The sequence below is a fragment of the Puntigrus tetrazona genome, unplaced genomic scaffold, assembly GCF_018831695.1.
Source record: "Puntigrus tetrazona isolate hp1 unplaced genomic scaffold, ASM1883169v1 S000000472, whole genome shotgun sequence".
Taxonomy (NCBI): Eukaryota; Metazoa; Chordata; class Actinopteri; order Cypriniformes; family Cyprinidae; genus Puntigrus; species Puntigrus tetrazona.
The window spans coordinates 534,832-549,786 of NW_025048114.1; the positions used below are offsets into that span (position 1 = coordinate 534,832).

General features: G+C 37.3%; 1 protein-coding gene across 1 annotated transcript in view; it reads right to left on the reverse strand.

Moving 5' to 3' along the window:
• The window catches only part of LOC122334047 (E3 ubiquitin-protein ligase RNF123), a 95,728-nt gene that overhangs the window by 48,461 nt on the left and 32,312 nt on the right, over window positions 1-14,955 (reverse strand). Inside the window, 4 exon segments of the mRNA XM_043231948.1 lie at window positions 3,534-3,618; window positions 4,946-5,021; window positions 7,398-7,586; window positions 11,062-11,201. Coding sequence (XP_043087883.1) covers window positions 3,534-3,618; window positions 4,946-5,021; window positions 7,398-7,586; window positions 11,062-11,201 — 490 coding nt within the window.

The window sequence follows — 14,955 nt, forward strand, 5'->3', positions numbered from 1 at the left end:
CAAGAGACGATTTCTGTAGGAAGTCGGGAAGAGGGAAGGTGCCAGGTGTCACACCAATTATTTTCTCATTAGCGAATTTGTGCCGGATATAATATGCCAAATTTAGCAGCAGTTCAGTTTGCTCCCCATTTACCATCGGATGATAGCAGAGGTGTTTCAGAGGCGATTTTCTACCCTTTAGATTTAGATTAGGTAAAAAAAAAATAACGATGATACGCAATTTAAAACAATTACTGTGAACGGCATGGAGTTTCGCACACTTTTTTGTGCTGAGTCTTAAAACTAAAAACAAAAATTAAATTAAAATTAAAAATTAAAGCAACAAAATGCAACAACAACAAAAGACAGCAATGTAACAAAGCAAACATTTTGCACCAAAAAAGGAAAATATTAAGCAACTAAGCAAGACAACAAAACAAGAGTTGGAAAAGATAAGTAATTGTCCTTCATTTAAACAATAATTGATTCAACTACTACTACTACTAATAATGATGATAATAAGCAATAAACAATAATCAACATCAAACTAAAATAGTATTTAAAGGCAGTTCAGTGAATGCGCCAAAAACCCAACCAGCAAGACATTAATATATATATTTTTTAAACTCATTCATTAGTCACAACTTTTTCCACACCTAGTTTCATTGCATAAACCAAACCAAAAGCGAAGTTGCAAGACCAGAAGACGATGCCAATCGTAATGCCATATATCCAAACATATGATATCTACCAACAAACTGGATTATCAGGGAACCGTCTGGCTTTCAAGTCTGAACAAACCATTAGCGGGTGGAGAAAACCACCAGACGCGTGCGCACACTTCTAAACGCTCGCGGAAAGCAGCGAGGACGGTTGTTTTTCGCATTAGCTTTTACCTGAGGTGTTGAGGTTTTTTCAAGTGTGTAAAGGTCATCTTCTCAAGACACAATCTCTCGTGTTCACCTGTAAACAGAAGTGACCTGACAAACTCAATGTCTGTGTCCAGTGCGTGTACAGGCTTAGCGCGACCTTATGAGAAGACCTTATAAGACCTTATAAAACAAGGAGAAGAAGCCTGGTGACATTCAAAGAGAAAGGTCAGGTCTTATCACAGCGTGTGGAGAAAGAAGCTAGGCCATCTTGAGAAGATAAGAGAGCACCACAGCATTCTGGGTAATTGGTGCAGTTGCCGTGGGCAACGGCAGAAAAACTGCGAAGGAGCTCAGTAGATCCTGAAGATCTGTTAAGATTCAAATCTCTGAAGTGAAATGTGTAAATATTACATTAATTAATAATCAATCAATAGTTATGAAATTAAATGCTTGTATATATATATATATATATATATATATATATATATATATATATATATATATATATATATATATATATATATATATATATTTTTTTTTTATATTATAAATTTTTTTTTGGTGGATGAGAAAATGCAGACTGTGTCCCAATTTGTTTTCTAACATTATTCTTAACACTATGTTTAGTAAAAATATACTAAATATAATAAATAGTGTATAAAGCCAAGCCGGAATACAATAAATATAGGAAGTGAACCTAAAATAAACAACGCAATATTCAATTATTTGTAATTATATAACAAAGACAAGTGAACGGACTTGAAAAACAACGAACCTGATAGACAGTATCATTATTAATGCTCATCATAACTATGAAACATTACTAAATAATTGCTGAATAACTAAATGCGTAAAAAAATCCAGCGCCAAAACTTTTGAAGCAGTAAACAACAAAACTATGAACAAAACGAAGCAACAAAAAACTAAACAAAACAGAAAAGTGTCCCCAAAAACAACAAAACAAAGCAAACCAACAAATAAATAGAATAAAAATTAAATAACGAACGAGAGCTTGAGTTAAACCCTCAAAAAATGATTTCTTTGGCCTGATTTTACTGTAATTTATACGACAAGCTTTTACAGGAAGCTGTTTGAGGTTATTGTCGGAAAGCGTTTCAATGGCGTACGATCATCTGTCTGCGCTGCACGTCTCTTGTTATCTCTAAAGCACTGACTCATTCTGGATTCACACGCATTAAGCAGATGTCTGCCGAGTGTTAAACCTCTGCTCAACACTCGACCATCCAGAGCCGTTCATCAGGGTTTTCCAGGAACCCGATCTCAGAAATGAGTCATTATTCGTCCGGAGATGTGTTTCTGGACTCATCTGAGCGTGTTGAAGGGTCAAAGACGGTTCGGTACCGCTTTGAGGATCAGCGCTGATCACAGCTTTGAAAAGTTCAAGAGCAAAGGCAATAAAAGCCTGTCCACGGCCTGCTTCTTCTGACAGCTTCAACACAGGAATATCCTTTAAATACGACCCTAGTCGCACCTGGAAGATTTCATTAATTCATCACCCAGATAAATATTAAGGCAGCGTATCACAATTCTATACTATACCATTTTATTTTATTTGTTAATTCAAATTAGTTTTAATATTTCACCCATCTCAGACCAAAGTATGAGAGATAGATTGAGAACACCCAAAAATGACATAACATCGCTAAATAATTATTTTTTATAATTTATACTAAACCTGCAGCCCTACATAATTATTTCAACCCTGTCGCAGTAATTATTGAATATCATTTGAATAAATAAATTGTGTCACACATTTCTGTGCGTCCCATTGGCGTTTCCCCCAAATCTGAAAAGGTTTAGAGTCAACACTGTTACATTCAACGGTTTTGGGGTTGAAGAATAATGGCCTAAATAATAAAAAAAAGTGTTTTTCCCACAAAACTTGCTGTCAAACGAATACTTATGATTAATTGAATCTTAAAAAAAAAAAAAAAAATTCAATTAAAATTCAATTAAATTATATAAATTAAAATTATATAAATATAATTTAAATATATATAAAATTTAAATATAAAAAAATATATATATATATATATATAGAGAGACTAATACAATATATTTTATTTATTTATACTAAATAAAAGACAGTCCTGAGAGTCAGAGTGATGAAGATGAATTGGAGACCCGTTTGTCCTCTCTTTGCTCTCTCTGAAGTCTCATTTCTTTCAACAGGAGCTCGTTATTAGATTTCCCCTCCCCACAGGACAGGTTCTGTCCCGAATCCTGTTGCTCTGACCCTCTTCTCGGCCCACAGACACACAACAGGGACGCGGGCTGTCAGACTCCCCCCCCGGCAGCAGAGCATGCAATTAACTGTGGATTGCTCCTGGAGCTCAGACCAAAGTCACACGGCACTCCCGCCAACACACACAGACCCATTTCCTCAGAACAAATGTGCTCTTTGAAAAGGAAACGCCTCTTGAACCAGAAACAGAAAGTCGTGGAGTCCCGCTGACCGGATCCAGGCAGAATCAAACGAAACAGAAGCTCGGTTTGTGAGAAACTCAAGGGCTGGGAGCTGTAGCCCGTATATATATATATATATTAACTTAATGCGCATTGTCTCGGTCGACGTCAGTAATTCATACCGGCGACACGCATAAATGTGAAAATCCCATTATATACGGGGGAAAATAATGAAACACAAAGCCGTAAACTCACCCTTGTTTATCGGAGTCGACCAGAATGCGCACCAATATCCCTGTGACTGCCACCAGGATGGGGTAGTGATCAACACTCTCCAGACCTACCAACAAAACAGATAACTCAGATAACTGCTTTCTGCTTCTTTATACTTTAGAATAATAACAAATCTGTTTTTGTTGTTTTTTGTTGCTGTTGTTTTAGAATACATGATACACACTGTATATATAGTGACTGTATTAGATATAAATAAACTTTTTTCATATCGGAGTGAGGCTAATATGTACATTTAAAGCCATTATCGATTGATTTCAATATCGGTCAATATCAATATCCCTAGTATGTATGTATATATATATATATATATATATATATATATATATATATATATATATATATATATATATATATATATATATATATATATATATATATATATACAGTTTATTTAATATATATATATATATATATATATATATATATATATAAATAAAACATTTAAAATTTTTATTTTAGCAAAAGTATTAATTTTTTTTTTTCAATGGAATGTTTACAAGTGTTTTTCACCTTATATATGATATACATTTGTATATTTCTATATGAACACTGGTTAAAAGATGCATGACGTCATTTTGTTATTTGGTTAGGAAGAAATTTAACCTTTCAAAAATGCCTATTTAAAATGATTTCAGATTTAGATCATTTTCTTCTTTTTTTCCCCCCCAAGGACACCATAATGCTTTCATAACCAAATTTTTCGATGAATTTCACCGACGGACCATCAGACACCCTCCAAAAATGCTAAAAAATGAATACGGCTGGGAAATCTCATCAAGCGGTGAATAAACTGCTAAAGCCGCTAAACAGCACTCGAGTGGAAATGAAGGTCACAGAATCTGAGACCAAAGGGACCTGGGTCACAATACGTCACCTAAAAACAACTTTTAAAGGCATTGTAAGTCTGGTTTCTCTGTGTGCCCTTCTAAGGGTGAAGTTCAGGTTAACTACATGATCCAAACTCATTCATTAGAAATCTGTCGTTCTGCAATGTCAAGGCTGAATGGGATTAGGTTTTCATACTAACTTTCCGTGTAATCTCTTGACCTGTTCTTCTCGTATCATTCCCTGAGCTTACAGACTGACTTTCCCAACTTCAGAAAAGGTTTCGGAGGTTTGTTCTGGGACTTTAAACAAGGTGCTATAAAAGGAACGTGTGAGAAGTCGAATGGACTCACGGGAGACGCGATCAAGGACGAACCGAAATACCCGAGAGGTTTAAATTCAGCGCAGCACACTAAGCGTTTCGGAAATATAATTGCATTCAAGTGCAACCTTCGAGTGTGTACTAAAACATGCAATCCGTGTTCGATGCTTCTATTTGCATTCGTTTAAGATCGTTTTTGCATGAGAAGGGAATTGAGGAGAATTACCTGGGAGGCGCAAGTTCACCACCCTATCAAAGAGGTTTCTTTCTGCCGTGACTCGATTTAACACCTGGTTCAGGAGCTGCAGAAAGACAGTAAAATACAAATAAAAAAAACTAAACAAACAGATGGGAATGTTATCCTAATTAAAGGAAATGTTAACAAGAGGAAAGAAAGACAGAAAACACAAAACGAGGCAGAAGCGAAGCGAAACGGAAAACAGAGGAAAGCAAAGCAAAGCCAAGCAAAACGAAACCAAAAACGAAGTAAAAGCAAATCAAAAACTAAACAAACACAACACAAAAACATGTTGCAAAGAAACACAAAGCAAATAAATAGATACAAACACTGCAAACCAAAGCAAACCAAAATAACAAAAAGCATAATAAAAAAACAAATCAAAACAAGAGAGATAACAAAAAATAAATAAAAAAGTAAGAGAAATGTTTTGAAAAGCACAGTATTTATTATAATACACACACTGCTTGTTTTCCTCTGGAGAACGCAAAACAAGATATTTTGTAGAATGTTGATAAAATAAAAATCAATGGGGTTTAAAAGAAAAGAGAAAAAAAAAATAGAGAAAAAAAAAAAAATCTCATTTTGTGTCCTAAAGAAAAAAAGATGAAATGCGTACAGGTACGACTCGAGGGCAAATACATCAAAAATATATCTTTTAACATGAACAGATGTAGCCTGCTCCAGTCAGAAAGGGTTTGAGCGAGCGAATCAAACACATTTGGCCATACATCAAAGTGACCAGACGATAATTACTCCCTGCGCTACTTTAGCATGCCACTCGGACCGAGCATCACGCGCCTGACGATTTCATTCAGAGCTCCCGTTTACCATAGCGCATCGCGTGCACTGGCGAGATAGGATAAAGCCTTCAGGGACAGGGAAAAAAATGTAAATGGCTAAGTATGCGACATGCGAGGTGGAGGTTTCTGCTCCTCGAGGATGTGTGGAGTCCTGCTGTGCTCACAGGTGTGTTTCAGTTTAAGCCTGATTACAAGCCGCAGGTGAATGGAGGCTCCGCCGGGAACAGAGCCCACATAAGTGCTGCGAGAAAAACCCTGCAAAAAAACACATTTCCAAAGCCTTCTCCTCCGTAACTGAGGCCTTGAAAAAATGCAGTAGCCGCTCCTCATTTGCATGACACTTGTGCAACACAGCATCGTTGATGAAAAAACGAGATACGCAGCCTTCTGAAAATAATTCAATGATAATTAACCTCAAGACAAGAGGCTAATTAATAAAAGTAATACATTGTCATATGCGTTCGATTTTTATATGGTTTGCTTTTTTTTTTTTTCAACCCCATTACGAACTTTTGGAAATTAACAAACAGTTTAAAAACCTTATTTCTGCGATGGTATCATTTATTAGCAGTACGATTTAAACATACATTTATATTAATAGTAAATTATTTTAAAAAAAATGCTAGGTTAGAACGGGTAACAGGGTTGATAAAACTGCAGATTTTGCCTAAACTGCTTAAACAAAACATTATTTTACAAATTTATACGATTTTTCTATTTTACACTTAATGTATATGATTTTTGAATTTCTCTCATGCCTTTTATCGACTTTTGGCCATGACTACACACGGATTGAAATCCTGATTTTGGCGATTTCTGAATTTCTGAGCAAGAAACATTAAATACACATTAAAATAAAATAAACCATATTAAATCTATTTGGCATACCTATATTGCTTGTCTTTTTTACATTAACGTATTCAATTAAAATATTAAATAAAATCTAAGAGTGAAAAAACTATGCCAGGGTGGATAACAGGGTTGCAAAAAAAGTCGACAGGGGCTATAAAAGTGAAAAGCATCTAATAGCTTTTTTCCCTTTTTCTAATAATGACTGCCCTCCCCTCCATCACGCTTCTAATAACTTTTACGGTTTGACAAAATGACTTCATTTATGGATCAATAAACCCCAATCATTAGTTTCCATCCAATACAGATTATTTGCGCTGCTGAACTGTGATACTTTGTGCTTCAAATTGGCTATATTCTCCAATTTAACAACATTTCGTGGAGATTCACAAAAAATACGTTGCTGGTCTTGTGTCAAGCAAACAAAAACTAATAAGTATAAAAAAGTAACATAATAAAATAATGCAGGACTGTAGAGGAAGGTTCTGACCAGTATAGCCAGAGTCTACATACAACACTATCCTCTTATTTCAAAAGATGAAATGAGTTTTTTCATGTTATGACCCTCTTTTGAGGCAGGTTCATACATTTTCTCAGTGTTGTTAATAATTTAGGTTTCGGAAAAAGTCAGAGAGCTGCGAACTGCAAGAGCCTGAGAAAATAAACAGAAATGTTTCACAGCAAATTGCTTCAAACGGGATCGTTAACTCCTGAAACCGCTTTAGAAAAATGTTAACGGTGAGCATGCACTGCACTGGCAACACATCCCGGCTGTCAATCACGCTCACCTGAGCCAATCGGCGCAGCAGCAGCTCGGCGGAGGGGCGGGTCCAGTCCAGGAATATTTCCGGCACTAGAGTGATGGTCATCTCCAGGACCCGCAAGAGACTGACAGAGAGGTCGAAACAGGTCGCGCACACCTTTAACTGCCGCGTGTCCACGAAATTCCTCTCAGGCCGCTCCGCTGCCTGCTGGATCTGACAGGAAGGAAATGAAGACGTGAAGAGACACAAATACTGGAGACAGAGAGGTCGAAAGAGATGTTATATAACTGCCAGAACGTGGCTGTATTAGGTAAAACAAGACCCGAAGCCAGTCAGCTTTTTCATATGCAGATTTAAAGCACCCAGAATAACCCAACTACCCAGAACACCCTAATAACTGTATGGCAACATGCCAAAGACCACTCAGAATGGTTGGGAAATATAGCTAAAAAATGCATCACGATATAATGTTTTGCATTATTCGGTATTGATAATTATTGATTATAACCTCTTTAAACAGAGCAATAGAAAAAAGGTTTAAGTTTAACCACTGCAGTTTTAATTCCCCCAATTAATACCCATAATAAAATGTAAGCATGTTCACATTTTACATGCAGATTAAGTAAGTGTTCGTTCACTCCAAAACGAAAATTCTGTCGTTAATTGCTCTACCTCCGTTCGTCTTCTGAAAACAAATTAAGAGATTCTGGATGATACACATTTTGACGATAAGCACAACTGAAACTGTCCGAGGTCCACAAACGTAGTAAATACATCTTTAAAACAGGATGTGACATCGGTGGCTCGACGCTACGAGAATAGGCCTTACGTTTATGTACGAAGAAAACAAAAACAAGGGAGAAGAATGGTTTAGTAAATCATGTTATTTTTGTTTTCTTTGCGCACAAAAAGTATTCTCGTAGCGTCGTAGAACTGAACTTGAGCCACTTGTGTCACATGGACTGTTTTACTAATGTATTTTCTACATGTCTGGGCCTGAATCATTCAGTTGTGCTGTCAAATTTATTCAAAATATCTTAATTTGTGTTGATGGACGGATGAACGGATGTCTTACGGGTTTGAGCGAAATGAGGAGATTAATTAATGACAACAATTTTCATTTTGGAATGAACTAACTCTTTAAAGGGGTTATGAGACGCACATTTTTTCAAAAGTTGACATGATCATTTAGGGTTTTAATGAAGTCTATAACACAATGTAATGTTATAATATAATGTATAACAAAGTTCCTCCAATACATAAATATAAGCCTATTGTAAAAACATAACTTCCTGTAAAGCTGCTTTGCAATTATTTATACAATTAAAAGCACTATACAAATGAACTTGAACTGAACTGAACTTTTGGTAGTGTAAAACACCACCCTTTAACGTCAAAAACAGCTCCGTTCACAGCAAGCCGTTTCAGTGCATGTCCGTTTAAATGCTAATGAGCCCTGCTGACTCCGCCCCTCTATTCCATAACTGTTCTCAGGAGACTGTAAACTGCACCACACACATCCTGAAACATTATTGGGCAAGGCCATTTGCATAGATTGATTAAAAACGTATATATTTACTACTTCTGTAAATGAAGCCGTATCGTAAACGATTTGCGCAAACAATGAAAACTACGTTCATTACTACATCCAACAAACAAATTACACAGCTTGCAAATCCTTGAGACATATTTACTGAGGTTGAACCTCTTTTAACTTCAACTGGCTTTCTATACAACTCGAGTGCAACAGTCAAAGACGTCAATTTGAAAATGCGCGAAACATCTGTTCTGGTTTTAACCTAATCAAAAGACTATCGTGTGCTATATCAAGCAGTTTACCTATCGTAGAGGAGTACAGTCGATAAATACTGAAACCGTTTGATCAGGCAGGGCTTTGGAAACTAACAAGTTTTTCACAAGCACCTCAAACGTTTTACCATTAAGTTCTTTTAGGTATAAAACATTTGTATTTAGTTCGCTTACATTTATAGTCTTGATTCTTAGACATTCCCGTCCGAGTCGTTTCTATATCTGCAATCCATTTCAATTTAGCGCTCACTGAAACGCATCACAAACTCCCCCGGAGACCATTGCCTCCTTATTCGTGGATCATCTCAGATGAAAGGCGCTCCTAAGAGCCGGCCAAACCTCCAGGCAAAATAGCATACGAATCAAAGTCCAATCTGCAATCATTTCAGCTCTTCGGCTCGCCCGAAAGACATTGATTTAAGAGTAGAGGAGAAAGCCTGGTGAGAAAGTGCTTTTACGTCTGAGGTTTAATTCCCCGCCATTATAGATCAGGGAGGTTTTGCCTCCTTCTGTATCTTCCCCTGAGACTCCAAAGCCGCGAGAGGGGCGGGCGCGTTACTCTTCCCAAACGGTTGTTTCCATGGTGTCCAAATTATCAAATTAGTTTGCGGCTGAATGAAGTTGTTAACGGGGTGAATTGAGCATAAGGTAAACAACATTTGCATTTCATGAAGGAAATACCAGTGCTTGAAAGGCAGCTAAAGAATAGTGCTTTCGATTGATTAAAAAAAAGGTACTAATCATTTGCACATTTTATTTCTTAAATTAATTGCGATTAATCTCACCCAACATTACAGTTATGACTGAAGTCGAGTGTCACTGATACCAATACTGACGTCTCTAGGAAATTGACCATTAAATAGAAGCTATCAATTTTAGCATTTATTACACTTTGAAAAATTACACCCGTTTAATTAAACACTCTCTACATCAACCCAATATAACAAATGGTGGTATAATAAATTACTGACATATCTTTATAAATGCAATTTTTTAATGAAGAGAGACAGAAGCATTAGTTATAATGGGGGTGGCCAACCCTATCTCCTCCCCTGTGTTAACTGCGTATAATATTTTAATGCAATCAAGGCATTAATTGCATAATTGCATGCATTATGCTCTAATTTTGAAAGCATTCGTTTCAAATCATTTCAGGCTTGAGTTATGCATAATATAAATGCTAACTGTATCTGTATTTGAGCGACGAACGTGAATGATACTTCAAATTATGTGACTTGTTGAGGTCCTACTATCACTTTAATTGTATGACGATTACTGACCTAATAGTAATTGCCGAACAACACCCTAGAAACCATACAGTAAACTACAGCAACCACCTAAAAACACTATACCAAGCAAAAACAACAACAACCAATCAGAACACCTTAACAACCACCTCAAAACAACTGCCTAGCAACACTCTAGAATCACTATGGTACACCTACAAAGTTCTAACATCCATCAAAACACCAAAAAAAGTGCTTAGCAAATGTTTAAAACACATTAGCAGCACACGTTGATTTTCGACTCCCATTTTCTTCAAACACATCTAATGAATATTTCAAAGACTACTAAGGAACTACACAAGAGATTCGTTTTAAACCGAAAATGCAAGATGATGGTAATTCACTTCAAATATCAAGTAGCAGTCATGATTACATGGTCATTGTGAATAATTTACAGACTCTGATTGAGTTTGTGGAAAGCTACAGTGTTAGAGGGCTGATCATTGGGGCGGAGAAAACAATCTTCTTACTGTAAAACTTACTATAAAAAAAAACTTACTATAGCTCTACTTTAGTGTGTTGAAGATTCAACTTCTGCCTGATTCTGAGGTGAGACTATCTGTTTGTCTGGTAGGAAGGGTAAAGTTTCTTACCTCCTGTATCATGCCGATGAATTCAGAGAAGGCCCAGTTGAGCTGGTTTAAGACGCTATTGAGGAAACTGGCAGCCATGTCTTTGTCCTGACTAAGGAGTTCAGCCATGTGTCTCTGCAGCAGAAGTGACGGACAGGGCTCTGTAGCCAATGAGAGAAAAGCACATTCATTCAGCATTTTCTTTAATTAAATACTATTATTTAATCACAAATGTAACAAAAATTATAAAAAGCAAACTATTGGTAGTCACTTCAAAAATGGGTTACGCCTTTCTGCCTCTGAATAAGATCAATTGTGGACAAGCCAATCTACTTGAAATAATCAAACTTTTTCTTTTTAGGCTGAGCAAAGATGTTAAAATATTAAAAAAGAGGGAAAATCTAATGCCCACAGGTGAATGGAGATTTTAAAGGTATAGTTCACCCAAAAATATAAATGCTGTCATTAATTACTAAACCTTATGTCGTTCCAAAAACATAATACCTTAATTCATTCATCAATACCAGAAAGGTAGTAAGGACATTGTTAAAATGGTCCATGTTACATCAGTGTTACGACAGTAATGTTATGAAACTACCAAAATATCTTTTATGCACAAACAAAAATAATGACTTTTTCCAACAATTTATTCCCGTCCATGTAAAGGCAGCACATGCGTTTTTTCATGTCAAAATGCCGGCTCCTGCGTCAGCATACATGACTGCATACATTTTTCGTGGTAATCTCATGAATAAAGTCTGTATTTTTGTTTTCTTTGTGCACAAAAAGTATTCTCATACCTTCAATTCGAACCACTGAAGTTGAACCACCGATGTCACATGGACTATGTGACTTTGTGTTCCAGAGATGTGTGTGGAACGACACGAGGGTCAAAAATAATAACAGAATTTTAATTCTGGGTGAACTATCCCCTTGATAACAAAACTGTGAAGGTCTGGAGGTGCTGAAAAAGGTTCAGGCACAGGCAGGGAGTCTACAGAACTTCACCTTCAAATCTGGAATTCAAAAACTGGCGGCTTTCATGCATTTTTAAACAAACTTGTTATCGGGGCAGTACTTTCAAAGGTGCTGTACCATAAACAGTATATGCACACCTACATAAGTTAAAAGGTACAAGGTGTACCTGAGGCTTCCATCCCAGCGACAAGGCCTTTTAGGTACAAGGTACATTTTTCGCATATATCTTTTGACAGTGTGACAACTTGCCCGTGGCAATAGCAAAGTGAGCCAGTCGGTCGGCTCCAAAATCAACCTCCTGGAATTTCACTGCCAAATTCTTTCTTGAACCTATCCCTGCACAGTCGAGACCAGTCTTTTGAGGAGAGGCATGCTCTGCATTTAAAGAAAGCCGTGCTATTAACTAACATCACACAGACTCAGAAAACACAATTTTGGTGTCAAGGAACTCTCCCCTGGACCTACAAGGAAACCATTGTGCATGACCTGGGGAAAAGGTCAGGCTTGAGGGGTTCTTGCTCTGCATTTAAAGGTGGCATTCACAAAACGATATTAAACTACAGCTACACCTGATCACAAGGCACCCACTTGGACAGCCATTTGCGACATGTATCTTTACATAAGTCAACGTTTGGTGCCACTGGATTGCAACGGGAAACCATTGGGCATGTACTGGGGTAGAGATTGGTCTCTCGTGGAGAGGTATACTCTGATTTAAAGGCAGTATTAACTTCAAGTATGCCTCATCACCGCTGCCCAACAGGGATCATGATCGCACTTTTCTCTAAAGAGAGGCGATCGAAGAGTCGGGGCAGCGTTGACGTGAGTACAGACAGTCATTCCATCACAATCAGTTTTATAAAAGGCCTGTCCGTCTAGCCATAATGTAATCCTTGGATCCCGTATGAATACCTAAAAACCATGATTCCATGAAAAATCCATTTTCTTCACCGTTTCCACAACCCTAATTATTCAAAAACAAGACAAAATGGCAAATACCAGGCCAGCACGAATGTACGAGAGGGGGAAACAATCAGATCTGAACATTGCTTGCGAAACAGGATGACGACACCAAATAACAAAATAATGAAACAACAAAAAATAGGGCTGATGGGAAACCATTGCGCCCTTCCCCTAGCCGTTCTATTATTGCTATCCGACCACGTCTGGAGAACAGAGAAAGGGCACTCTCTCTCATTATACGCACACAAAGAGGACACTGGGTAATTTAATACCTTATCTGGAAAAGCACAGCGATCGCAAACACGCTAAAAGCCTTGGAGTACAGTGTTAAAAGCAAGAGCAAGCAATGGCAATAAAGCTCTAAATAAAGCTAATCATTATACACTGAGGTGCAGGTCTCTCATAGAGATGCAACCTTTATGTTTAATTAGATGAAGTCTGTGTAAGTGGCAGCTTGGAAAATAAGGGTTGGGGGGAAACATGAAAGGAATACATATAGAACAGAAAGCCATAAGAGAGACCAGCTATGACACACGTTCCAGAACTCCAGGCGTTGAGAGGCAAGCAATCATTCAGTTACTGCAGAGTCAATTCCATTTTAAATAGCTTTAAGGTAAGATTCGATAAACGAAATGGATGAGAGCACCTTTAAAAGTTTCATTCACCTTCACATCAATCTAAACCTGCATTGCTTTATTCCTTCCAGAAATATCTTGCAGAATATTCTGGTCGCTCTTTTCCATGCAATACCAACTGCAAGTTTCAGGTTTTAAAAAAAGATCAAGAACCTGAAATGTAGTCAGCTCGCATGCTACAATTCTGGTGAAGTTCTTAACTCTTGTCCTTAAGGTAAACTTTCATGCAGAGTCTAGCTCCAAACCTAAATCAAACGCACTGATTAGAAATTTACAGTTCGCAGAGTTTGATCGAGTCAGGAAAGAAAACCTTGAGGTTTTAGGTTGTTAATTACTAACAATCTCCCCACCAGGGAACTTCTCCAACCATTAAGTCAACTAGTTAACCAACTAGTTGACTAGTCAGCTAGTTTTCTGGTGGAAACACCACCATGGTAAATATCTTTAGGACTTCTTAAGTATCACCAGTGTATGTTTTAACAAAGTACAAAATATGGATTCTGATGAATAATTGAATTTGGTCCGCAGCCAACATTGGAGCAGCATAATTGACTAATAATCTCGAGTAGGACACAGAGGTGACACATTAATCACATGGTAATTGGCACAATTACTGAGGGAAAAAACAACAAACTACTGGCAAGGACAAGACATGGCTAGAAGGGACTACAGGAACAAAACTGAATGGTACAAGACAGCACTTTTACTAATGTCGAGAGCGGGTAAATGGTTATGTGGACACAATCCTAAACGCAAATCAGTCGCTCACGTCAGTCATTCAGACTACAGAGCAGACTACGGAGCAGACCAGCAATTAGGAAAGTGTTTAATAAGGGTCGACCGAAGGTGAAAACTACCAAATGGAAACTAAACTTACTTTGAAAACTAGCAATTGACAAATCCCCTGGACGTCATGCAAATGAGAGTGGAAAAAAAGATGGAATTAGCATTGAGACAAGACTCATCCGACCAGGGAGGGAACTCATGCATCACGTACAAGTGTCAAGACAAGTGTCCCTTGACAAAGTTTACACAATTTATTGCTTCCCGCAAAGCATCGCCCTCCTCATTAAGCTCTACAAGCCTTTCCTGTGGTAAGCAAATTGACAATTAGTGATAGATAAAATCGACTCCTGAAGTACACGTTACTTACTGAACATCCAGTTTTCTATCTAAATTGTGTCAGATCGAATGTGAACGTTTCATATTAACCAAGAAAAGAACCTAAGCTTGCAAGACGTCAGCTCACATGTTTTTCCTGAGAAAGTTCTCAATAGACTGAGCTGATCTGTTATGTATTCCGAAAAATAGGCTGGCAGTGAACGGTGATTAAATTCAA